Here is a 27334-nt window from a genome sequence, read left to right as displayed (position 1 = left end):
CCTCCCACATCACGTGTCCTCACTACTCCCCTCCCACATCACGTGTCCTCACTACCCCCCTCCCACATCACATGTCCTCACTACCCCCCTCCCACATCACATGTCCTCACTACCCCCCTCCCACATCACGGGTCCTCACTACCCCCCTCCCACATCACGTGTCCTCACTACTCCCCTCCCACATCACATGTCCTCACTACTCCCCTCCCACATCACGTGTTCTCACTACTCCCCTCCCACATCACATGTCCTCACTACTCCCCTCCCACATCACGTGTCCTCACTACTCCCCTCCCACATCACGTGTCCTCACTACTCCCCTCCCACATCACGTGTCCTCACTACCCCCCTCCCACATCACGTCTCCCAACTACTCCCCTCCCACATCACGTGTCCTCACTACTCCCCTCCCACATCACGTGTCCTCACTACTCCCCTCCCACATCACGTGTCCTCACTACCCCCCTCCCACATCACGTCTCCCACCCTCCACCTCCCACATCACGTGTCCTCACTACCCCCCTCCCACATCACGTCTCCCACCCTCCACCTCCCACATCACGTGTCCTCACTACTCCCCTCCCACATCACGTGTCCTCACTACTCCCCTCCCACATCACATGTCCTCACTACTCCCCTCCCACATCACGTGTCCTCACTACTCCCCTCCCACATCACGTGTCCTCACTACTCCCCTCCCACATCACGTGTCCCAATACGTCTCAACAAATAATTGCAAAGTGTGAACTGCGATCTGGAATAAGTCAGGAAGGAAAAACCTGCCAGAGATGACGAGTCACACACAGTTGAACCAATTCATGTAGACACAACACTTATGTTGAGAAACGTCTCATCATCATCTAAATCAGTGTTTCTCAACCGGGGGTCCGCGGACCCCTAGTGGTCCGTGGTGTAATTGCAAGGGGTCCGTGAAAATTAAATATCTTTAAAAAAAAGATCCTATGACATTTATAGAAATAGGATTATTTTACTGAAATGTGACTGAGACCTTTATCTAGCTAAACTATAAAGGGTAACAGGACTTTTTCTCTAATTACATCTGTTTCACAAGTGTCATTTATTGTATTTTAATAAGAGATCTCGCTCCCGTTTGCATTGTTAAAAGTTACTGCATAAGAATTCTGTTTTGTTAACTATATCTAAGTTACAACTGAAAGCTCTTATTTTTGCCCCAAAGAGTGAATAAATGCTATAATGCGATTTAAAATGCAGTTTCTACTGTTTCTACAAATTGCAACCCCCCTCCCCCAAGATCAGGTGGAGGGGTCCTCAGGGTAGATCAAAAATACGCAGGGGGTTCAGGACCCCAAAAAGGTTGAGAACCACTGCTCTAAATGACCTCTTCAGTCTCACCTGACTGCAGGTATCCCCACCCTGATAAACAATACAGTCTCACCTGACTGCAGGTACCCCCACCCTGATAAACAATACAGTCTCACCTGACTGCAGGTACCCCCACCCTGATAAACAATACAGTGGTATAACAACCCAAACCAATGATCGGTACTCGTTATACAACGCTGCTGTTTATAAAGGTGGGGATACTTTCCGCTATGATGCATCCTGCTATGGCAGCAGAAGAGGGAGGAATATTCGGTCAATGAAGTAAAAAGCCGCCATCTTTACACCTGCAAAACTAGAATGGGAATATTTATTGTCATTGGGTGTGTGTTTAAAGGTAGAAGCTGTAACTGTGTGAAACAGTGGCCTCCATGGTACTGCATTTTCTTTCGGCTTCTACCGTTAGGGGGCGCCACAGCAGATCATCCGTTTCCATCTCTTCCTGTCCTCTGCATCTTCCTCTGTCACACCAGCCACCTTCATGTCCTCCCTCACCACCTCCATAAACCTCCTCTTTGGCCTTCCTCTTCTCCTCTTCCCTGGCAGCTCCATATTCAGCCTCCTTCTCCCAGTATACCCAGCATCTCTCCTCCACACATGTCCACACCATCTCCATCTTGTCTCTCTTGCTTTGTCTCCAAACCGTCCAACCTGAGCTGTCCCTCTAATATACTCCTTCCTAATCCTGCCCTTCTTCATCACTCCCAGTGAAAATCTTATCATCTTCATCTCTTCCACCTCCAGCTCCACCTCCTGTCTTTTCATCAGTGCCACTGTCTCCAAACCATACAACATAGCTGGTCTCACTACCATCTTGTAAACCTTCCCTTTAACTCTTGCTGGTACCCTTCTGTCACACATCACTCCTGACACTCTTCTCCACCCACTCCACCCTGCCTGCACTCTCTTCTTCACCTCTCTTCTCTCCTGCACTCCCCAATACTTTGGACAGCTGACCCCAAGTATTTAAACTCATCCACCTTCATCACCTCCACTCCTTGCATCCTCACCATTCCACTGTCCTCCCTCTCATTCACACATAGGTATTCTGTCTTGCTCCTACTGACTTTCATTGCTCTTCTCTCCAGTGCATACCTCCACCTCTCCAGGCTCTCCTCCACCTGCACCCTACTCTCACTACACATCACAATGTCATCTGCAAACACCATCGTCCACGGAGACTCCTGCCTGATCTTGTCCATTAACCTGTCCATCACCACTGCAAACAAGTGCTCAGAAAAACAAGCCATAACAAATCACAGCCATTTAAAGAGGTTTATAGAGTGTCGACCTCTTCTGTGTCATATGGGCGACATAAAGAATTCAAGCTGCTTCAAGAACTCAGACAGGGGCGTCCGGGTAGCATGGCAGTCTATTCCGTTGCCTACCAACACGGGGATCGCCAGTTCGAATCCCCGTGTTACCTCTGGCTTGGTCAGTTGTCCCTACAGACACAATTGGCCGTGTCTGCAGGTGGGAAGCCGGATGTGGGTATGTGTCCTGGTCGTTGCACTAGCACCTCCTCTGGTCGGTCTGGGCGCCTGTTCGGGGGGGAGGGGGAACTGGGGAGAATAGCGTGATCTTCCCACATGCTACGTCCCCCTGGTGAAACTCCTCACTGTCAGGTGAAAAGAAGACATGGTTGTCTGCAGCCCTCTCCGGATCAGCAGAGGGGTCGGAGCAGCGACCAGGACGGCTCGGAAGAGTGGGGTAATTGGCCAGATACAATTGGGGAGAAAAGGGGGGAAAATCCGGGGGAAAAACCCCCAACACAGACAGAAGCAGAGAAAATACTCACTGAGTCTGGAGAACCCGAGAACCTTTTTCCAACAGCCCCCTCACATTCACTTCTAGGGGGCACATCTAGGGGGCTATTGCTGGATCCTGGGGGTCTCAGCCCCCATAATTTAAACCTGCCGAAAGCCAGAAGGACTTCGGCCTTCGGAGAACGCTGACGGGTCGATGTATGATGTGTGTTGAGGTTTTCTGGACCATAGAGGAAGAAGAGAAATGTGTTTGCTGTTTAAATGTTTCACAGTGTTCCCCACTGGAAAAGTTCTGATCCTCAGTTCTGTTTTGATAAGTGCTTTTCTTCTCTCTCTCTCTCTGTCTCTCTCTACATCTGTCTGTCTCTCTTCCTCCTCCAGGTTCTTCCCAGTCCTTCCACCCAGCCCACCCTACACACCCCCCCCCAGCCTCCCATCCAGACTCAGTCTCCGCTGCTTCTCATTACTCCCCCCTGACCCCCCCGAATTCCACCGGTCACCTACCCCCTGGCCTACCTCAGGGTCTCAGCAACCCCAGCCTCTCCTCTCACTCCTTCATGGAGGTGAATCAAGGAACTCCTCCCTCCTCCCTCCCTTCCCAACCCCTCCTTCCTACTCCTCACTGGCCCTCGTCAGCCCCGCCCCCGCCCATTTTCTCCCTGGCCAATGTTCTCTCTCTTGCCATGAGCGTTGCCCACACCTTCCTGCCCCCGCAAGAGCCCCCAGGCCAGGGCTTACAACCCCTCTCTGCTCCCCCTGCCCCCCCCAACATCTCAAAATCCCTGCCCCTCAGCCCCGCCCATGGCTCCCTCTCCCCACCCATCTCTCCAATACCCCACCCTAAACTCCACCCCCCCTTCTCGAAGCCACGCCCATCCCCTCTTTTCCCTCCCCACCTCCTCGCCATGCCCCAGCCAGGCTATCCCCTCAGCCAGCCTCCCCCTTCTCTTCCTCTCCCCTCTCAGCTCCAGATAATCCATAAAAACCACCAGCAGGACACGCTGTCAGCAGGGCAGGTAGGCCTCAGAAACAAACACCATGTGAAATGCAGAAGACAGATAAATGACACTCTGCTTGCCCTGAATGATCTAAACTGGTTGTGATCAGCCCCAGTAACCACCAGTAGAAGACTGGCCGTACAGGTCAGCTTACAGTAACCAGCAGTATAATGACAGCAGGAAGTTATAACTCACTGTTCATGAGCGAGATGTGTTCAACCAGTTTCATTCTTCCTTGTCCTTACCTTGTCTTTCTCTTCTTCTCTTTCAGGCCCTCACCTCAGGGCTTTTGAAGGGGGAATCAGGAAGTTCAGGTTCCTTTGTTCCTGGTGGGTCTTCACTGATGTAGTGTCGGACTAAATACTGAATGTCAGATTTTCTGACTGTCTGTCTGTTTGGCTGTCCGCTGATGTCTGTTGATCATCTGTCTGTTTATCTTTCTGTCTGCTGATGTCTGTTGACCTGTCTGTCTGTGTCAGATGCAGTGAGTGGATCTCAGGGTTCAGGCTCCTTCCTGTCCAAAGGATGGTCCTCAAATTGGACAGACAGCTCTGACATCTCGGCCTCTTCCTCAGCTGTGGTAAGACTGCAAAACACCATAGCCTGTCTGTCTCAAGCGTTTCAGAGCAGAAATTTGGTCATATCTGTCTGAAACAGGAGTTGCCAACCCATTGATCACGGTCGACAAGTCCATCTCGGAAGTATTCCAAGTCGACTGTGAGAAGTTTTCAAAATCAGAGAAAAAAAATCCCCATAAATGTCAAAATGTTGTTATTTATTCATTATTATCTATTTTAGTTTCAGATGCACCCTGTGTGAGCCCTGTGTGTTGTGATGGCGGTCGAGGGGCGGGGAAGGGGTGCATCTGGCCAATCAAATACAGTTTCTAGGTTAACGGCTGAAAAATTACATCCCTAACTCCTGCCTTAACTAGCTCAGCACTTCCTGTTACGCTCACGAGCTATCAAGCTAACGATACACGATGGCAGAGGCACAATGGAAAAAGCAAAAAACTTACCATTTTCACATAGGATGGGAACACGATTTTCTGTTCACCATAGTGAAGGACCACACAATTTGCCTGATTTATCACCAGGCTGTAGCACTGAAAAAAAAAAAAGGTAACGTGGAGCGGCACCACAACACCTTCCACCCCAAGTTCAAAGACACCTACCCGCTGAACAGCGCGCTTCGTTCGAAGAAAGCTGACGAGCTCAAGTCTATATTGAAAGCACAGCAGTCACTTTTTACCAAACCAACAGCTAAAAGTAAGCAACAGAGGCATCCTTCCATGTCAGCTATCTTCTGGCTAAACAGAAGAAACCGTTCACCGATGGAGAGCAAAACAAGGAGGCGATGACCATTGCCATCGAGACGTTATTCAAAGAATTCAAAAACAAAGAGGACATTAAACATGCTATCAGAAGTGTGCCATTTGACCCAGCACATCCTTCGACGACAGAGACTTTTGACCCGAAGCCAGCTGTTGACTTATGGATGCAAACAGCTAATCACAGACTCAACCAGGGAGGAAGAAGTAGGCCTACATCTTCACCTGCCATGTTTGGAAGAGGAAGACAGTGAGGAGAGCAGTCAGGAGGGTAGTGATAACAACAGCTTGTAGGATAACCGTGCCGCGTAAAGACCGAGTACCAAATGCAAAGGAATTGAATCGAGTGCAACTGGACTTGGATGAGAGGCGAAACGTCTTCACGGATATATACCAAGTCCAGTTGCAGTCGATTCAATCCCTTTGGATAACCATGACCTGGATGAATGAGAACATTCACAGACACTGAGTACCAAACATCTCCAGGTGCTCCCTTGAGAACCAGACCAAAAAGTTATGTGCACGCCTCCATGTGTGTGTGTGTGTGTGTGTGTGTGTGTGTGTGTGTGTGTGTGTGTGTGTGTGTGTGTGTGTGTGTGTGTGTGTGTGTGTGTGTGTGTGTGTGTGTGTATATATACTTAGCACAGAAAGTAAGGAAATGTGTGTTTGGTAGATGATGTCTTTGGTGTAACGATGCTTCTTGGCAGTAAATCTTCTATCAGGCAGCTGATGGTCAGCACCTGGGTACCAGAAGCTCAACACAAGAGTCAATAGCAACATTAGAATAAGCTGCTTGGCATTGGCAGAGAAGATCTGGCAAATGTCTCATGGGCACAACCCACATACTCAGCTCTGCTGCTCATCCCACAAATGCATGTTCCTTACACATGTGGCGCCATTTAAAAGGCAAGTAAACAGGCTTTCCAACGCTATAAGATTTACTGCCAAGAAGCATCGTTACAACAAAGACATACTCTACCAAACACACATTTCCTTACTTTCTGTGCTAAGTATATATATATATATGTGTGTGTGTGTGTGTGTGTGTGTGTGTGTGTGTGTGTGTGTGTGTACTAACTTTGTTTTGGATATGAATGGCGCTTATGTTTGCACAGTTCTGATGTTTGTTTCTCAAATGGAAGATTAGATGAATTATTCAGTATGTCTTTTAAATGACCAAGAATGTTCATTGAAAAGGAAGCTGAATGATATTGTAAAGGTGTGTAATTTAATTTCAGGTGGTGAATGCACCTACTCGGGTGTACAAAAACTGTGCAGGACAGAAATCAGCAACCTGTATTGACCACATTTTCACTAATGTGATCAAAGGCTACATCAACTCCAGTTGGCTTTAGTGATCACAATTTGGTGGCAATCGTTAGGAAAGCCAAAGTTCCAAAAGTTGGACCTAAAGTTGTTGTTCAAAGATCTTTTAAGTCTTTTTGTGAGAATAATTAGGGACATAAATAGGGTGCAATGGGATAATATGTGTAAAATACATGATGTGCATGCAGCACAAATATGTTTTTAGAAGTGGCTGATAAACATGCTCCCATTAGGAAATTCACAGTAAGGAAAAGAAAAGCAGCTTGGACGGATGAGGAACTGAAAGGCTTGATGGCCCAGAGGGATAACATGAAAACTGAGTCAGTTAAGTCTGGTAATGCAACCGACTGGAAGTCATATTGTTCACTAAGAAACCAAGTGACAAAAATAAATAGAAAAAAGAAAAGGTATTATCACAATAGGATAAATGACATTAAACATGATGGAAAGAAGCTGTGGAAAACTTTAAATGAGCTAATGAGTAGATCGGGGGGAAATACACCCTCCTTCCTAGAGTCAGACGGTGTCTTCCTTACTAAACCTCAAGATATTGCTAACTATTTTAATCAATATTTTGTTGGAAAGACTGAGAAACTAAAAATGAAACAACTTCAGAAACAAACTTTCAAAGCAATTGATTAATGACCATTTTATGAAAAATAGAGATTGTGAATTTGACTTTCAAGCTGTTCAAGTGAATACAGTAGAAACACTTCTTAGTAGTGTAAATAGTGAAAAACCCTCAGGATTAGACAACCTTGATGGGAAACCCTCAGGAATGGTTTCTGGCCCTATTGTATTACCCATGTGCCATATTTTGAACCTAAGTTTACAGAAGGGTGTATGTCCCTTGGCATGGAAAGCTGCAAAAGTTATTCCTTTACCCAAAAACAAGAAGGACATGTTTACAGGTGCTAATAGCCGTCCTATCAGCATTCTTCCGGTGCTAAGCAAGCTTATGGAAAGAGTTGTGTTTGACCAGGTTTTATCTTACTTTTCTGTGAACAAACTTAACTCTGAATTTCAGCATGCCTACAAAAAGGATCACTCCACAAGTACTGCTTTGCTGCAGATAATTGATCAGCGGCTGAGGGATATAGACAGGAAAAGGATTGTGGGTGCTGTGCTACTTGATTTTAGTGCTGTGTTTGATTTAATAGACCACGATATGCTTTTAATGAAACTTGCTGCTTATGGCTTTAATAAGTTGACCCTTAATTGGACGAGGAGCTACTTATCAAACAAAACAAAGACTGTTTACTTTAACGGTAGTTTTTCTACTGTAAGGACAGTAGAGTGTGGTGTTCCTCAGGGAAGTTGTTTGGGCCCATTGCTCTACTCTATTTTTACCAATGATATATCACTTGTTTTGAGTAATGCTAGCTTAGCTATGTTTGCCGATGACTCCACAGTGTATATGTCATCAAACAGTGTGGATGAGTTAAATGTTCTATTGGAAAATGATATGAAATTAATTTTGGACTGGGTAACCAAAAACAATGTAGTTTGAATGTATCAAAGATGAAGAGTATTGTTTTTGGCTCGAACCATGCATTAAGATGTCAGAACCAACTAACCATATCTATCAAGGGCAGCTGCATAAAACGAGTTACTCAGGCTAAACTTCTAGGAGTCATTCTGGACGAACAACTATCGTGGCAGAATCACATAGACAAAATAACTGGAAAAATGGGGAGAGGAATATCTATGATAAGACGATACTCCTCTTTCCTTACGCCAACTACCATCTCACAGGTTATACAAACCTTGGTTTTGTCACACCTTGACTACTGCCCAGCAATCTGGTCAAGCACAGCAAAACAGGAGCTAAACAAGCTTAGATGGTGCAGAATAGAGCAGCACGTCTTGCACTCAGGTGTTCAATGAGAAAAGGTATAGACCAGATGCACCGTGAACTTGCCTGGTTGAAAGTATAAGACAGGTTAACACGCAGTCCTCTAACGTTATTCGGGAATATAGTTGTGTCAAAACAACCCTACTGCCTGTTTTCAAGACTAACTTTTTCCCAGGACAGACATGAACATGGGGAACAAGACCAGTTAGCTGGGGTCATGTTAACCCAGAACAAATGCAATGAAAAGAACTGCTATGTATAGGGCCATTTCACAGTGGAATAGGTTGCCATATGTTATTACTCAGGCAACAAGTAAAGAAAGCTTTAAAAAGCAACTTAAGAGGTTATTTTTGTGTACAGACTTACACAATGTCTAAAATGTCTAATACATAACTTTTATATTCTATTCTGAAATATGTAGCTCAAAGCAGTTGGTAGGAGCAGTCTGTGATCGATGCTACTGTAAGTGTGTGTGTGTGGGGGGGGGGTTATGTGTTTGGCTTCTCTAATAATGCTGGTTTAATTGAGGTGGGTGGGATGGGGTGGGGGATGAATTGAATTTAATGATGCAGTTGTGTTTATTAATGTATACATGCATGTGAAAGCATGTGTATACATGGATGTTGTTGTAGGAAGTTTTTAATGTGGACCCCAGGAAGAGGAGCTGTTGCCTTCTCAAACAGCTAATGGGGATCTAAATAAACATAAACATAAACTGTTGTCAATCAACGACGTTCAAGTGCAGAAACAGGGCAAACTTCTCACTATGTTGACAGGACCAGAAGTGATCACTTGAGTACAAAATGTAAAATGTGTCATAGTTGTTATTTAAGGGCACTGGGACAGAGCAGAGATGCAATTTTAAATCTCAACAAATGCCACAGCACAAACATATTGTAGCGAATTTGGGGGGGGCCACAGGAACTGCCGTGGCCGGGACGCGAACCTGTATCGCCCGCACTGCGGGAGACCTCGCTGACCGCTCGACTAAAGGGTCCGACCCGTTAGTCACGGACCAACGTGTCTACTTATCCATGCACGTTACAATATACACTGTGATGGATGTAAACGCCTTGATGATGGGTCTAGCTTCAGACCCTCTGCACATGATTCCAGAGCGGTCTCAGGATTTTGACTGAGTGAAACTACAAACCCTCTTTGTCACTTGATTGTCAACAAAGGCCATCCAGACAAAAGTCCATGAAATATGTTCATTAAATTGCAGAGGAAACTGCAACACATAGTTGTAATTTCACTTTACATCCTGAGGCTTCATTAAATACAGATTGTAGTTCCTGTTAGGAGTAAACCCACTCCTAGCTGAGAATGTCCGTAGGAAGCTTCGTAATTAACTCCTACTTGCATCTAGATTTTAAGGAGTAATTCCGAGATGTTCTGATAACTTGGGGCACAGCACCCTCGCTTATATCACTGTCTCAGATGAGGAAAGGATAAATGACAGATGATACATGTGGTTTCATATGTATTTGTGGGCTCAACCTTTTTAATTGAATCTTTGTAGTCATCATGCTCTGTACCAGAAGCATTAATGATTCCGTCAGTCCCCACAACATTGTGATGGTGTTTATTAAAGTTTCACCAACAGACGACGTGATGATTGTAGGAGAACGCTCTGTAATGTTGTCATCACAACTGAGCTACTGATGGGCTCAAATTTCACTGAAATGTGACGTCTCTGTGATGGGCAGCGAGGGGGCTACTGGCCATACGGTATCCTGTGGCCACTGCCCAGGTTTTCCACGTTGCATAAAAAGTCTTGATGATATGTCTCTTCTCCCTCCACATCCCTGTCTCATGCTTCAACCAACCCAAACAGCTATCTACATATGAAGGTAAGACTACATCTATCTATCTATCTATCTATCTATCTATCTATCTATCTATCTATCTATCTATCTATCTATCTATCTATCTATCTATCTATCTATCTATCTGTCTGTCTGTCTGTCTGTCTGTCTGTCTGTCTCTAAGAATTTTGATAGTTTTTTATATTTGTCATTTGTCTTACTTTTAAAAAAAATCTTTTTGTCCCTTTATGTCTCCTCAAACACACACACACACACACACAGAGAAGGAACCACCAGTCATGACAGTTGGTCGTTTTCAGGTCACGCCAACTAAAGAAGACCCCGCCTCCAATGCCTCAAACCCCCTCCAGACTCTGCCCCCTGCTCACTCCTCCCCGCCCACTAGGAACAGCCAATCAGAGACTAGCACAAATGAGCAGGACCAATCGGAGAACAGCATCAGTGCGTCGCTTGGTTCCCTGCCCACTACCACTCTCACTGGGGCTCTTGGTTGCTATGACAACCCCCTCCACAGGCCTGACAACTGTGAGAGGGCGGAGAAAAAAGGAGGGAGAGAGGAAAAAAAGAGGGAAGAGAAAGCTGGCGAGGAGGAGAAGAGACAGGGAGGAGAGAGGAGGCTCAGTGTGATGCTGCGGGAGGGGAAACTGGGTAGCCCCAATCCAAGCGGATCCTGGATGAGCCACTCCCGCGCCGCCTCCTATGTCAGCTCTGATGAATCAGACAGCGAGGATGAGGAAATGTGGGAGGAGCTGCAAAAGCTGCGTGAAAGGTGATTAGTGGATGGATGTGTTCAGCAGCACTAAGGCTAGCATTGTATAACATTTAGCTAGTGAGTGGTGGACGGAGTCTTAGCAAGGAAATGAGATAAAGCTAGCATTGTACAACATTTAGCTAGTGAGTGGTGGGCGGAGTCTTAGTAAGGAAATGAGATAAAGTTAGCATTGTACAACATTTAGCTAGTGAGTGGTGGGCGGAGTCTTAGAAAGGAAATTAGATAAAGCTAGCATTGTACAACATTTAGCTAGTGAGTGGTGGGCGGAGTCTTAGCAAGGAAATGAGATAAAGCTAGCATTGTACAACATTTAGCTAGTGAGTGGTGGGCAGAGTCTTAGCAAGGAAATGAGATAAAGCTAGCATTGTACAACATTTAGCTAGTGAGTGGTGGGCGGAGTCTTAGCAAGGAAACGAGATAAAGCTAGCATTGTACAACATTTAGCTAGTGAGTGGTGGGCGGAGTCTTAGCAAGGAAATGAGATAAATTTCAGGACAAAATATCCCTCTGTGCTGCTTTATCTTTTTTAACATTATGATATTATTTATATTTATATTATTTATATTATCTATGAAATCCTTAGTGCCGGTCCCAAGCCCGGACAAATGGGGAGGGTTGCGTCAGGAAGGGCATCCGGCATAAAATCTTTGCCAAATCAAATATGCGGATCATAAATAAGACTTACATACCGGATCGGTCGAGGCCCGGGTTACCAACGACCGCCACCGGTACTGTTAACCAGCAGGGTGTCGGTGGAAACTATGCTACTGTTGGGCGAAGGAGAAGGAGAGGGGGAAAGCATGTCCAGAGGCAGCTAGAGAGGAGGAAGGGTAGGCATGTGGAGGTGAGAGTTGGAACTTTAAATGTTGGCACTATGACTGGTAAAGGGAGAGAGCTGGCTGACATGATGGAAAGAAGAAAGGTAGGCATGCTGTGTGTGCAAGGGACCAGGTGGAAGGGGAGTAAGGCCAGGAGTATCAGAGGTGGGTTCAAACTCTTCTACCATGGTGTGAATGGGAGGAGTAAAGGGGTAGGGGTAATTCTGAAGGAAGAGTATGTCAAGAGCGTGCTGGAGGTGAAGAGAGTGTCAGACAGAGTGATGAGTATGAAGCTGGAAATTGAAGGTTTATTGCTGAATGTTATCAGCACATATGCCCCGCAAGTTGGGTGTGAGATGGATGAAAAAGAAGAATTCTGGAGTGAGTTGGACGACATGGTGGAGAGGGTACCCAAGGAGGAGAGAGTGGTGATTGGAGCGGAGTTCAACGGACATGTTGGTGAAGGGAACAGAGGTGATGAGGAGGTGATGGGAAGGTATGGAGTCAAGAAGAGAAATGTGGAAGGACAGATGGTGGTCGATTTTGCGAAAAGGATGGAAATGGCTGTGGTGAATACATATTTCAAGAAGAGGGAGGAACACAGGGTGACATACAAGAGTGGAGGAAAGTGCACACAGGTGGACTATATCTTATGTAGAAGGCGCCATCTAAAAGGGATTGGAGACTGCAAGGTGGTGACAAGGGAGAACGTAGCTAGGCAGCATAGGATGGTGGTCTGTAGGATGACTTTGGACATCAAGAAGAGGAAGCGAGTGAAGACACAGCCGAAGATGAAATGGTGGAAGTTGAAGAAGGAAGACTGTTGTGTGGAGTTCAGGCAGGAGTTAAGACAGGCACTGGGTGGTAGTGAAGAGTTGCCAGATGGCTGGACAACCACTGCAGAAATAGTGAGGGAGACAGCTAGGAAGGTACTTGGTGTGTCATCAGGACAGAGGAAGGAAGACAAGGAGACTTGGTGGTGGAATGAGGAAGTACAGCAAATTATACAGAGGAAAAGGTTGGCAAAGAAGAAGTGGGATAGTCAGAGAGATGAAGAAAGTAGACAGGAGTACAAGGAGATGCAGCGTAAAGCAAAGAGAGAGGTGGCAAAGGAAAAGGCGTATGGTGAGTTGTATGACAGGTTAGACACTAAGGAAGGAGAAAAGGACTTGTACCGATTGGCTAGACAGAGGGACCAAGCTGCAAAGGATGTGCAGCAAGTTAGGGCGATCAAGGATAGAGATGGAAATGTGCTAACAAGCGAGGGGAGTGTGCTAAGAAGGTGGAAGGAGGACTTTGAGGGGCTGATGAATGAAGAAGATGAGAGAGAGAGAGAGAGAGAGAAGGTTGGATGATGTGGGGATAGTGAATCAGGAAGTTCAGCGGATTAGCAAGGAGGATGTGAGGGCAGCTATGAAGAGGATGAAGAGTGGAAAGGCAGTTGGTCCTGATGACCTACCTGTGGAGGCATGGAGATGTTTAGGAGAGATGGCAGTGGAGTTTTTAACTAGATTGTTTAACACAATCCTGGAAAGTGAGAGGATGCTGAGGAGTGGAGAAGAAGCATACTGGTACCGATTTTCAAGAACAAGGGCGATGTGCAGAACTGTAACAACTACAGAGGTATAAAGTTGATCAGCCACAGCATGAAGATTTGGGAAAGAGTAATAGAAGCTAGGTTAAGAGGAGAGGTGACAATCAGCGAGCAGCAGTAGGGTTTCATGCCATGAAAGAGCACCACAGATGTGATGTTTGCTTTGAGGATGTTGATTGAGAAGTATAGAGAAGGCCAGAAGGAGTTAAATTGTGTCTTTGTGGATTTAGAGAAAGCTTATGACAGAGTGCTGAGAGAGGAGGTGTGGTATTGTATGAGGAAGTCAGGAGTTGCAGAGAAGTATGTAGGAGTGGTGCAGGATATGTATGAGGGCAGTGTGACAATGGTGAGGTGGGTGGTTGGAATGACAGATGGGTTCAAGGTGGAGGTGGGATTACATCAAGGATCGGCTCTGAGCCCTTTCTTGTTTGCAATGGTGATGGACAGGTTGACAGACAAGATCAGGCAGGAGTCTCCATGGACGATGATGTTCGCGGATGACATTGTGATCTGTAGTGAGAGTAGGGTGCAGGTTGAGGAGAGCCTGGAGAGGTGGAGGTATGCACTAGAGAGGTGGAGGTATGCACTGGAGAGAAAGTGAACGAAAGTCAGTAGGAGCCAGACGGAATACCTATGCGTGAAAGAGAGGGAGGACAGTGGAATGGTCAGGATGCAAGGAGTGGAGGTGACAAAGGCATTTGAGTTTAAATACTTGGGGTCAACTGTCCAAAGTAACGGGGAGTGCAGGAGAGAGGTGAAGAAGAGAGTGCAGGCAGGCAGGGTGGAGTGGGTGGAGAAGAGTGTCAGGAGTGATGTGTGACAGAAGGGTACCAGCAAGAGTTAAAGGGAAGGTTTACCAGATGGTAGTGAGACCAGCTATGTTGTATGGTTTGGAGACAGTGGCACTGATGAAAAGACAGGAGGCGGAGCTGGAGGTGGCAGAGATGAAGATGATAAGATTTTCACTGGGAGTGATGAAGAAGGACAGGATTAGGAACGAGTATATTAGAGGGACCGCTCAGGTTGGACGGTTTGGAGACAAAGCAAGAGAGGCAAGACTGAGATGGTGTGGACATGTGTGGAGGAGAGATGCTGGGTATATTGGGAGAAGGATGCTGAATATGGAGCTGCCAGGGAAGAGGAGAAGAGGAAGGCCAAAGAGGAGGTTTATGGGTGTGGTGAGGGAGGACATGCAGGTGGCTGGTGTGACAGAGGAAGACGCAGAAGACAGGAAGAAATGGAAACGGATGATCCGCTGTGGCGCCCCCTAACGGGAGCAGCCGAAAGTAGTAGTAGTAGTAGTATATTATCTATGAACAGGTCAGACAGGATTTATGTTAGCACTGTGGCTAATCAGCTCTCATTGGTTTAAAAGGTTTATGAATAATAAATTGCGGAAATCTGAAAATCAAGTTAATGATGCCATTGCTGCCAATGAACATGAATTATTCATGAGTTAATTGAAAACTGCTGTTTTTCATCAATAACAAAATAAATGATCAAGCTTAACATCAAGCAATTTTGATTAACATTTTTAATTAATTTTAATAATTTTAATTTCATAATTTTATCTAATTGGTAAATTAGTTCTGATGTAAATGTCTTTATATTTATCATTGCTTTTGTTTCCAGCGGGGAAGTTCTGATTTGCTAAACATCTTGTTTCTGTCGCCTCGTTGGTGAACATATTCAGCCCTAATCTGTGTAACGAAACGAACCTGCTCTGCTACTGCACTGATGAAAAACCAGCTCCATCAGGTCGTCATGTCTGACCAACTGTAATATTTAAATCCCAGTACAACCAAATGTACGTTTTTATTTAGGTACGTGCTCGTTGTCATCATAGAAAAAAGGTCAAATGTTAATTTCATCAGTTGTTTTTCATCAACAAAATGATTATTACAAGACACACTTTTATCAGCAGGTCTCCGCAGTGAATCATTTTGGAGAGTTGTCCATCATGGTTAAGCGTTTGAATTCCAAGGCTCTTCTGGTTTCCCAGAACGGTTGAATCAGTTCATCTGCACTCCAAGTTTAGTGGGAAAAAATGTTTCATCATCGTCTAAGTGACTTCGTCAGTTGTCTGCTGACTGCAGGTATCCCCACCCTTGTAAACAGCACAGCTGCATCATGACTGAAACTGGTGATCTAACACCAACTTCACATGCAAATTACTGTGGCCATTAACTAGTTACAGTGGCCATGTGTACTATTCACAGAGGGTTGGGGAATGTTGCAATCATAGGTGGCCTCTTTGACTCCCCCTTCAAACCAGCGTTCCTCCCTATCAAGGATGCGCACATCCCCATCCTTGAAAGAGTGGCCACTGGGTTGTATTTGGGTGTAGACTGTGGAATCCTGGTCTGTAGATGGTGTAGACTGCGGTGTCCTGGTCTATAGATGGTGTAGACTGCAAAGTCCTGGTCTGCAGATGGCGCAGACTGCGGAGTCCTGGCCTGATGTGTTAGCTCTACTGTGTGGTGCCATCATCTTGGCTAGAGTTTGTTTGGTTTCCCCGATGAAACCACCGTCATCGGACTCATGTCTGAGGGTGACAAGTCTGAAGACAATACAGATGGTGGTGGACTTCAGGAGAAGCCCAGCCCTGCCCCCTCAGCTCCCCACCCCCACCCATCCACCCACCCTGTATGACTCCTCAGTTACCACTGTGGAGTCATTCTGTTTTCTGGGCACCACAATCACTCAAGACCTCAAGTGGGGGCTAAACAACGGCTCCCTCCTCAATAAAGCTCAGCAGAGGATGATGTACTTCCTGTGGCAGCTGAAGAACTTCAACCTGCTACAGACAATGATGTGAATTTCTATACCTCAATCATTCAGTCCCTCCTAACCTCCTCCATCATTGTCTGATATGCTGCTGCCACTGCCAGGGACCAGGGCAGGCTGCAGCAGCACATCACTCGCTGGGTGGAGAAGCTAACCGGCTGCTGTCTAATCAGCTGCCGTCTCATCTCTCCAGGACCTGCACACCTCCAGGACCTTGACGTGAGCAAGGAATGTCATTGCCGACCCCCCACACCCTGTTCACCACCTTTTTGAGACTCTGCCGTCTGGCAAGAGGCTGAGGTCCATCAGGACCAAAACCTCACGCCACAAGACAGTGTCTTCCCTGTTGCAGTCAGACTAATCTACAGCCCCCCCCCTCCCCAAGACTTATGAACTTATGAAAGAAAGAAAGTCACCTCATTTGACATGGTATTCTTACAGTGAGTGTGTTGTCTGCATGTAGCCATGCTATCGTAGAGGAGCAGTGGGCAGCTGCAGCACCCGGGGACCAACTCCACTTCTTCTTTCCATAGCCTTGCTCAGGGGCACAGGCAGGAGTATTAACCCTAACATGCATGTCTTTTTGATGGCGGGAGGAAACCCACACAGACACGGCGACAACATGCAAACTCCACACACAGAGGACTTGGGACAGCCTGGGGTTCGAACTCAGGACCTTCTTGTTGTGAGGCAACAGTGCTGACCACTGGGTCACCGTGCCGCCCAACAACAGGCCCCCTGCCCCCCACTGACAGCCACTCTCCTGCACACACACACACATATATATATATAGTGTAAATATCGTGATCTGTATATCAAACTGTACTTTTACTTACTTTTGCTGCATATATATTTTTCTAGATCTATTTATTTTATTTTATTTCAGACAGCATTTTTTTGCACTTGCAATAGGATGAGGATGTGCACATCTTTGATTGGGGGGAACGATGGTTTGACCGGGAAGTCAAAGAGGCCATTCATGTGAAGAGGGGACGACTATTCCTGGACCTGGGGGTGGGGGGTGGCGGGCTGAGAGTACATCTGTCACCATCTTACAATGCTGTGATTGCAACTACTGCCCAGTCTTCTGTAAACAGTACACATGGCCACTGTAACGCTAGTTTTAATGGTCACGCCCATATCTGCATATGAAACTGCTGTTGGATCGCCGGCGTCAGTCGTTCTGCAGCTGTGCTGTTCATAAGGTTGTGAACACCCGCAGTCAGCTGACAACTGACTAAGTCACGTAGATGAGTGATATAACTACATGTTGTGTCTACATGAGCTGGTTCAACTTGAGCATGCATTGAGACACTCGTCCTGGTTTGTTCTGATTAGAGGTGGTTAATACCCTCCTAATACCTCAAGTCATACCCTCCTCCCCAGACACCTGTCGGAGGTTCACACTCTCCAGGCCAATCAGAAGAGAGAGATTGAGCAGCTCTATGAGAGGATGGGTAAAGTCCCACCCCCTGGTATCGTCTCCCTGGCCGCCATGCTTAACAACCGCCAGCGACGGCTCTCCAAGTCGGGGAACTACCCCCCCGCCCACAGAAACAGCCTGCAGAGAACAGATATACTGCCCCCGACAGGTGAGAAGGACACATGCACAGCATACATACACAGATATGTAGATACAAAGGCACACACTTTTTTTTCTTACCCCTTCTTCTCCCCAATTTACTTGGCCAATCACACCACTCTTCTGAGCCGTCCGGTCTCGGCTCCGCCCCCTCTGCTGATCCGGGAGGGCTGCAGACTACCACATGCCTCCTCCCATACATGTGGAGTCGTCAGCCGCTCCTTTTCACCTGGCAGTGAGGAGTTTCACCAGGGGGACGTAGCGCGTGGGAGAATCACGCTGTTCGCCCCAGTTCCCCCTCCCCCCGAACAGGCGCCCTGACCGACCAGAGGAGGCGCTAGCGCAGTGACCAGGACACATACCCACATCCGGCTTCCAGCCCGCAGACACGGCCAACTGTGTCTGTAGGGATGCCTGACCAAGCCGGAGGTAACACGGGGATTCAACCCGGCGATCCCCGTGTTGGTAGGCAATGAAATAGACCACTACGCTACCCAGACGCCCCTGAATTGGCAAAGATTTTACACCAGTTGCTCTTCCTGACACAACCCTTCCCATTCTTCTGGACTAGTAAGATGCACTTGCTTGTGCATCCCCAGTGGCTGGGTTTTACTCCTCGTAGACTGAACAAGCTTAATGGAGCTGCAGGAGGTTTACTGGGACTGTTCTCCTCATGCTCCGGAGTTGTCCGCTCCTAAAGGCTTTTCTGAAATATGTTATCACAACAAGTTCTGAGATCTCAAAATCTCATATTGACTCTGATCGTAAAGTTTGGATACTGGGTGATGTCAGCTCCCGCAACATGACCCATCATGAGAAGTAGGTTGCCCCTCTTGCTGGCACTGCAGAAAAAAAAAAAAAAGAAAGTATACTTAAAACTGGAAATCTGAAAAATACCCAGCATGGAAACACTGGATCAAATGAACTTCTATCTTACAGTACTCCTGAGAAAATACCGTCTTCTGTCAGGAAAAAGCCCACGAACTTTGACTGTGTCTGGGCCCCCTTTCTCGATATCTTACCACTATTACATCCTACTGGTTGACTCATCTGTGCATCTAGGTTGACTATTACTGTTATCGTTTTGTTCATTGTTTATCATATAATGTTTTATTTCCACCTTTAGTAATACCATACGATTTTGAGTGATGTAACATGCGTCACACACCGGGGGGGGGGCAGATATGACATGTTTCTGTTAATTGTTCTAAAGGAAAGGGAATGTGCTGGCACTTCTAGTGCATGTGTATATTTTATACTTTGCATATTTCCAGTAAATATGGCGATACAAAAACGTGTTTAACCGCCGTGGTTTTCATGATATACAATGAATGAAGGCAAACGGCTGCTCGCTGGTTGACTTTCATTCACAAAACAACGGTAAGAAAACATAGCTCAGTCACGGGACATGCTTTATTGTAGCTGCTGAGGTGATTTCCAGCTGTCTCTGTGACTAATCCTACTGTTCACATTAAATTATAGCGAATTCGTTCGTGGGGGGGGGGGCAGCCCGGGAACGGCCGCAGCCGGGACGCGACCCCGGATCTCCAGCACCACAGGGGACAACGCTAACCAGTTGACTAAAGGGTCTGACCCGTTAGCCAAGGGCTAGCGAGTCTACTAATCTGTGCACGTTACACCCCCCCCCCCTTTGGGAAGCGCGTCCCCACACTCCAGCATACCAGGTTCCCTCACGCCTCTAGGCACACACGCTTTTGATGGCCTCACCATCTCACTTCTGACACCAATGTAGCGAATTGGGGGGGGGGGTTGACAGCCCAGAAAGTGCCGCAGCCAGGATGCGAACCCGGATCTGCCGCACCACGAGCGACAACGTTAACCAGTTGACTAAAGAGGCCGAACCGTTAGCCAAGGGCTAGCAAATCTACTTATCTGTGCACGTTACAATATTTTTCATAGCAGAGTTGTAACATTGGCGACTAAGTCATGTCTGCATGGCGGCGAGGTGAATAGCAAGAACAAACGTTTTTCAAAGATTTTGAATCACCACAAACATGAGAAGTTCTTCATCGTACACTCACAACTGCACAAAACATTTTTTAGCTAAAGTCCAGTAGCTTGCGAGATTAGCTGCAGACAGACCCCCCCCCCCCCCAACACACACACTTATACCGCCTGGCTGAGATAACAATATATAGCGTAATGAACTAATTCATTAGAGAGATGGGAGGACTGGTTAATATATATTATTAGAATTTAATTAATTGAAGCCTTTTGTATCTAATTTTCATTTTGTGCAGATCAGCTACTCATGTTCAGTACTGTAAACCCTTTCCTACTCAAGGCCATGTTAATTCTGATAGGTCTGGTATTTGTGTGTAGTAAATCATCTATCTTGTTGTGTTCTCTGTTAAGGTATCATGCGTAAGAACTCTGTAAGCAGCAGTGGATCTCAGGAGAGGTCAGGGAAGGGTGTGACCTTTGCCCCTGAACATAGTCACATGGTAAGAACACAGTATGATGTCATGAGCCAAGCCCCTCTGAGGATTTAAACTATTTCTGTAGCCTACAGACTGACCAGCTGACTCCTTGCTTTATTTAACAAAGTTCGGAGCAGCCGAAGTGGTTTGTTACATTTTTAAAGCTACAGTCCTGAATCTGCTGGTGTTACTGGACCAGTGTGTGTCCTATGTCGGTGTTACCGGACCAGTGTGTGTCCTATGTCGGTGTTACTGGACCAGTGTGTGTCCTATGTCGGTGTTACTGGACCAGTGTGTGTCCTATGTCGGTGTTACTGGACCAGTGTGTGTCCTATGTCGGTGTTACCGGACCAGTGTGTGTCCTATGTCGGTGTTACCGGACCAGTGTGTGTCCTATGTCGGTGTTACCGGACCAGTGTGTGTCCTATGTCGGTGTTACTGGACCAGTGTGTGTCCTATGTCGGTGTTACTGGACCAGTGTGTGTCCTATGTCGGTGTTACTGGACCAGTGTGTGTCCTATGTCGGTGTTACTGGACCAGTGTGTGTCCTATGTCGGTGTTACCGGACCAGTGTGTGTCCTATGTCGGTGTTACCGGACCAGTGTGTGTCCTATGTCGGTGTTACTGGACCAGTGTGTGTCCTATGTCGGTGTTACTGGACCAGTGTGTGTCCTATGTCGGTGTTACTGGACCAGTGTGTGTCCTATGTCGGTGTTACCGGACCAGTGTGTGTCCTATGTCGGTGTTACCGGACCAGTGTGTTTCCTATGTCGGTGTTACTGGACCAGTGTGTGTCCTATGTCGGTGTTACCGGACCAGTGTGTGACCTATGTATTACATTACATTACATTACATTCCAGTCATTTACCTGACGCTTTTATCCAAAGCTACTTACAATAAGTGCATCATTTAACGTAGGAGATCAGGGGAACTACTAGTCATCAGAGGTCATAAGTGCATCTAAACAAGCATCTAAGAGCAAAACCAGTGCTACAGTAAAAGCGTGAGAAAGAGTTTTTTTTTTTAAATGAGTGAATACAATAAGTGCTAAGAACAAGTAACAGGGTAGTAGTTCTTGAAGAGGTGAGTTTTCAACCTGCACTGAAAGATGGGCAGCGACTCCGCTGTCCTGACATCAGTGGGGAGTTCAGTCCACCACTGTGGGCCAGGACAGAACAGAACCAGGACCGGGTCGATCGGCAGCAGGGGCCTCTGAGCGACGGGGCAACCAGGCGTCCCGAGGCAGCAGAGCCAAGTGGTGGGGCGGGGGTGTAGGGCTTGACCATGGCCTGGAGATAGGAAGGAGCTGTTCCTTTCACTGCCCTGTAGACCAGCACCAGAGTCTTAAACTGGATGTGAGCAGCTACTGGGAGCCAGTGTAGGGACATGAGAAGGGGAGCTGTGTGGGAGAACTTAGGGTGGTTGAACACCAGCCGAGCTGCAGCTTTCTGAACAAGCTCCAGAGGTCTGATGGCCGACGCCGGGGCACCAGCAAGGAGGGAGTTGCCGTAGTCCAGCCAGGAGATGACTAGTCTGGATGAGCACCTGTGCCGTCTCGTCGGTGAGGAATGGGCGAATCCTCCTGATGTTATAGAGGAGAAATCTGCAGGAGCGAGCAACCGATGCAACATTTGCAGCAAACGACAGTTGGTCATCCAGGATCACACCCAGATTCCTCACAGTCCGAGTTGGCGTCACCATGGTGTTGTCAATGGTGATGGCCAGGTCTCGGTGCGGGAACCTTTCCCCGGGAGGAACATCAGCTCTGTCTTGTCCAGATTGAGCTTCAGGTGGTGCGTCACCATCCATTCGGAGACATGTCTGTGAATGTTCTCATTCATCCAGGTCATGGTTATCCAAAGGAGTTGAATCAAGTGCAACTGGACTTGGTATATATCCATGAAGACGTTTCGCCTCTCATCCAAGAGGCTTCCTCAGTTCGTGCCTTTCTGACTAGACCAAGCTAGTCTGACTGGCTGCTGATGAGACTCAGAATTTATCCTCTTTGGAGTCGTTGTCAGAGCTATAGATGTCCATAGCTCTTTGTGTCCCGATGTCCCAATGTAAACATCGGGACATATAGACTGAAGAAGAGGGGAGGGGATCGGGTCAAGGGAGCATGTGGTGGGGCGACTGCATGTGATGAGGTTGAGGACCTCGTCGGGGGAGAGGGGAGCGAGGTGGGATAGGGTGGGACGTGGAGAGGTGAGGGAAGGTGCAGAGGATGGGATAGTGCAAGCAGCACTAACCAGGTGGTGAGAAAAGGAGGATCTGATGTCTTTTACCTTCTTGTCAAAGAAGTCAGCGAAGTCATCAGGGAGAAGGGAGGAAGTAGGAGGAGGAGGTGGGGGTTGAAGAAGTGTAGAGAAGGTTTCGAAGAGTTTCTTAAGATTAGAGGCAGAGGATAGGATTTTAGAGCGATAGAAGGCAGCCTTAGCAGCAGAAATGGAGGAGGAGAAAGTGGAAGGAAGAGATTGGAAGTTGATAAGGTCCTTTGGGAGTTTGCCTTTTCTCCATTTGAGCTCTGCCACTCTCAGTCTCCATCTGTCAGTACGTACTGAGTCGGTCAGCCAAGGGGCAGGTGGAGTTGGGCGTGCAGGCCTGGAGGTGAGGGGATAGAGATTGTCCAGAGAAGAGGAGAGGGTAGAAAGAAGAAGATCAGTAGCAGTGTCAGGGGTAGGGGAGAGAAAGATTCAGGTGTAAGGAGGATAGAGGTAACAGAGGAAGAAAGATCAGTGGCAAAGAGAGAGCGGAGGAGTCTATGGGTGGAAACCATGTGGGTAGGGGAAGGGGCTGAGGGGGGTGAAGAGAGGGAGAGAGAGTAGGACATGACATAGTGGTCAGAGAGCTGGAGGGGAGTAACAGGGAGATTGGAAATAGGACAGTGTCTAGTAAAGATAAGGTCCAGCTGGTTGCCGGCCTTGTGGATAGGAGGAGAGGGTGAGAGGTGAAGGTCAAAGGAGGAGAGGAAAGAGAGAAGAGGATCTAGCTTGTTAGTGTGGATGTTGAAGCCACCGAGTCAGTAACAGCATGAAATTCAAAAGAGGGCGGAGAAAAGTGTGGAATGGAAACAAGAGAGTATTTCCATTTCAGGGAGATCAGCAGGCCAGTACCACCACCCTGCCTCCCAGCTCTGGGAGTGTGAGAAAAAGAGTACACATCAGACAGAGCTGCGGGTGTGGTAGTGTTTTCTGGCATGATCCAGGTCTCAGTTAGAGCAAGAAAGTTGAAGGAGACCAAGGATGCGTAGCCTGAGATAAACTCAGCTTCAGGCACCGCAGACTGGCAATCAATTCCAGAGCCCTCCCATCACCACTTGCTCAGCGTGAGTGGAGAGAGTGGGACGGATGAGATCGGTAGGGTCACAGCACCTAGGAATGACCATACGTCTATGCCAGCCCCGGGAAGAGGAAAGGACAGGAATGCGGAGGAAACACATAGTCTATACTAGGTACACACATGTAGGTGTTACTGGACCAGTGTGGGTCCTATGTAGGTGTTGGTGAGGTGAGTGTCTGAGCTCCATTCAGACTGAATGAGAGTCGGCAGGGCTGTTGTGTCAGAAACACATAAAACCTGGTGGAACCTGAGTTGTACTTATTGATGTAGTACTACCTGTTGGTGAAGGTCTTCTACCAGCTTGTTCTGTCATATCTGCTGGTTAGACACAAAGACTTCACTTCTTCTAACTCAACACTACCTGCCTTCTTCTCCCTCATCTGGCTGCTGTGATGAAGATGAAAACACCATGCACCCTGTCATTTTTCCTGGCCAAGCCCTACCAGACACCAACCATCCACATCCACAGCCAATTGTGATTTTGATATTTTTCATTATCAGAATCATGTTTTTGGCCATGTAGGTTTGCACATACATGGAATGTGACTCTGGTTTCGTGGCTCTCTCAGTGTACTTAACATAGAATAACAACACTACAACACAACAATCTTCACATTTTTTCACAAGTACTGACTTATACAGGTGAAATAAGAGGTGATAAGGTGCAGTGGTGCAGAGACTATATCAGAGATGATGAAGTAGATGTTAGCAGGTTACTTACATACATGCCTGAGATAGATGGACATAGATGTATGTTTAGATAGATGTGTAGATGTACGTTTTACATTAGCTATTGTTTTAAATACACTGACAATAGCTTGCAGTAAGATGGGCATTTATTTGTATGTACATCTTCATGATTGTACCAGGGTGGTATCCTGTCACCTGTTCTCTTCAGCTTGTACCTGGATGATCTGTCTAAAAAGTTAAAAGAGTATAAGACTGGCTGTATGGTGGGGGGGGGCAGTCTTATTAACCATCTGATGTACACTGAGGACTTAGTCCTCCTGTCTCCTTGTAGTGCTGGCCTACAGCAACTGCTCAGAGTCTGCTCCAGTTATGGTGAGCAGCATGACACCACATTAAACTCTAAAAGGAGTGTTGTCATGACTGCTAAACCCAAGGAGGACCAGAAGCAACATGTTCCTTCATTCTTCTTGGCAGAACAAGCAGTAAATGTGGTGACCACAGTAAGATATGTGGCTCACATCATCAGCAATGCTCTATGTGATGATGATGATGATGATGACGATGTGCAGCGCCAGTGTTGCAAACTGTACGCACAAGCCAACATGCTGGCACGCACATGTCACATGTGTACAGATGATGTTAAAACTGCTCTTTTGAGGGCCTACTGTACTCCACTCTATACTGCCCACTTGTGGTGCAGTTATAGCAAAGCAACAGTGAAGACGCTGCAGGGAGCATATAATGATGCATTCAGAGCCTTGCTCAAGCTTCCAGGATGGACAAGTGCAAGTCATGTGTGTGTGACTAGTAATGTTCCCACTTTTCATGCTGTGTTGAGGAATTTCATGTACAAATTTATGTGTCGATTAATTGATTCTAAGATGTAATTATAATGCTGTTAACTGAGCCCACACAAAGTGACACAAGGTACCCCTCTTGTTTCTGGAAACACTGGAACAAATGTCGGTATAGGTCTTACTCATTGTGGACTTGTGAACTGCTGTTGGCTATACTTTTGTGTTGTTGTCCTGTGGTGTATTTTTGTTGTTTTTTTAAATATGGATCTATGTGTCTGAATAAAGTAAGACTTGATTTACAGATGGATTAAATATGGGTTGGCAGGGTATCTAACTCACTACCAGCCATCTATAAATGAGCCCGTTTATACCACACAGCTAACTGTTGTCTGGTGGAAAACCTCCTGGATAGTAACACTGGACGTTAAAAATAAATGTTTTATGTATTGCATGTATTGTGTGGTATTTATTTGTTTGTGTATGTGGTGAACACAGTGTATACCAGCACACTGTGAAGACACCTCACACCTAGCAGTCCATCCAGGAGCGAAGCAGCCAGCGTGTGGCGGGCCAGTTCTGTTCTGGATAGAAGTAGTGTGTATTGTAAGATGTGGCGTTCCTGCATTGCCTCTGACCTGTGTCACTTCTGGTCTTTCCCTTCCAGTGAAACGTCAACTCTGAATGAGAAACATCTGGTTGTCACTTCTCTATATCTCATCCCTCCATCCTGTGGTCACAGAGATGGAGACAGGAAGGACCACAGTGGCCGGCTGAAGACATCTTGATGTTGCATGGTTGAAGCTGTGTGTTGTGTTGTGTTTAGTGAAGGGGGGGGTCACCTAAACCCACCAGCAGCTTTTTGAACTCCTGCACTTCCAACTAATGCACACGACACCGCCCTCCATGAGGGATCAAATGGGAGGGGTTTATTTAATGGTATTTTGGTGAGGCTGCGTGTGTTTAGAGCATAGTGAGTGTGAGACTGGACATCAGAGAGCTGGGTTATGCTGCAGGATTAGTTTGAGAAGATTTTACGGACACTTTCATACTTCTTTTCCTGCCATGTAAAACAGTCTCCATTGGCGTTCATTTTATCCGACATGGACTCAGTTGCCCAGAGATCCAGGTGTCAGGGAAGGATGCAGCTACCAACTTTTCATCCACCTTTCATCATCAGTTCCGTAACCTACAGAGGTCGTAGGAGCACGGCTGATTGTGCTTCAGTAGGGGGAGACTTTTTAAAAAGTGCTTTGAACTAAGTTTTTTTCCCCCTGTTCATGAATTCAACCCGTTTTGCAGGCTGACACCAAGACTTTACGACACCAGATGCGAGCTTTGCTTAGGTATATATTTGACACAACACAACTATCTCTGACACGGCTCTGGCTGTGACTCCAGTTTTCCCTTGTGTTTCTGTGTCTCCACCTCCCTCGTCTGTCTCTGTGTCTGTGGGCGTGGCTGTGGCGTGGGTTGTGGCTCTTCCTCTTTCTCCTCTGGTTCCTGCTTCACCTCTACACCTATCTTCAATCCACTCTGTGCATAACTGTAGTCCACTCACTTCCGGGTTCTACTGCAGCGGTCAAGTCAGTTTCCTGTTTGTTGGCAAACGGGTGAAAAGTTGTACATATCAAGTTACTTCCGGACGGACGGACGGACGGACGGACGTAACTTGATATGTACAACTTGAAACTTCTCACCCGTGTGCCGGTAGGTGCAGGTGAACGTTTGTCGACAGTTGTGTGCATGTCGTTGACATTTATCCACGGTAAATCTTGCAGGCATTGCGAAAAATATGCCATTGTCAATAGCACACGCCAACAAACGGGAAACTGGTATGACCGCTGCAGTAGAAACCGGAAGTCAGCGGACTACAGTCATGCACAGAGTGGATTAGTTCATCAAGCCAGTAGTCTAAGAACCCCGGCTCTTCATGAGATTGTTCCGCCAGCCTCGGTGGTAGTCAGTCTCTCAGCTGCGACACTACCTTATATACTAGAGTGGATCCCAGTGCTTCCACATGCCTTTTACAAGTCCAGGATTCCATGTGC

General features: G+C 46.9%; 1 protein-coding gene across 1 annotated transcript in view; it reads left to right on the top strand.

The window, feature by feature from the left end:
- The window catches only part of wnk4b (WNK lysine deficient protein kinase 4b), a 96342-nt gene extending 69486 nt beyond the window's left edge, over positions 1-26856 (top strand). The window contains exons 15-22 of the mRNA XM_056287554.1: positions 3510-4144; positions 4398-4455; positions 4606-4706; positions 10475-10490; positions 10728-11235; positions 17824-18029; positions 20396-20484; positions 25951-26856. Of these exons, the coding sequence (XP_056143529.1) occupies positions 3510-4144; positions 4398-4455; positions 4606-4706; positions 10475-10490; positions 10728-11235; positions 17824-18029; positions 20396-20484; positions 25951-25953 (1616 nt within the window). The 3' untranslated portion in view covers positions 25954-26856. The remainder of the gene's footprint in view (positions 1-3509; positions 4145-4397; positions 4456-4605; positions 4707-10474; positions 10491-10727; positions 11236-17823; positions 18030-20395; positions 20485-25950) is intronic.
- The last annotated feature ends 478 nt before the right edge of the window (positions 26857-27334 follow it).

This window comes from Lampris incognitus, chromosome 10 (genome assembly GCF_029633865.1).
Source record: "Lampris incognitus isolate fLamInc1 chromosome 10, fLamInc1.hap2, whole genome shotgun sequence".
Classification (NCBI taxonomy): domain Eukaryota; kingdom Metazoa; phylum Chordata; class Actinopteri; order Lampriformes; family Lampridae; genus Lampris; species Lampris incognitus.
The sequence above is the reverse complement of the archived record's forward strand: the minus strand, read 5'-3'. Positions and strand labels throughout refer to the sequence as shown.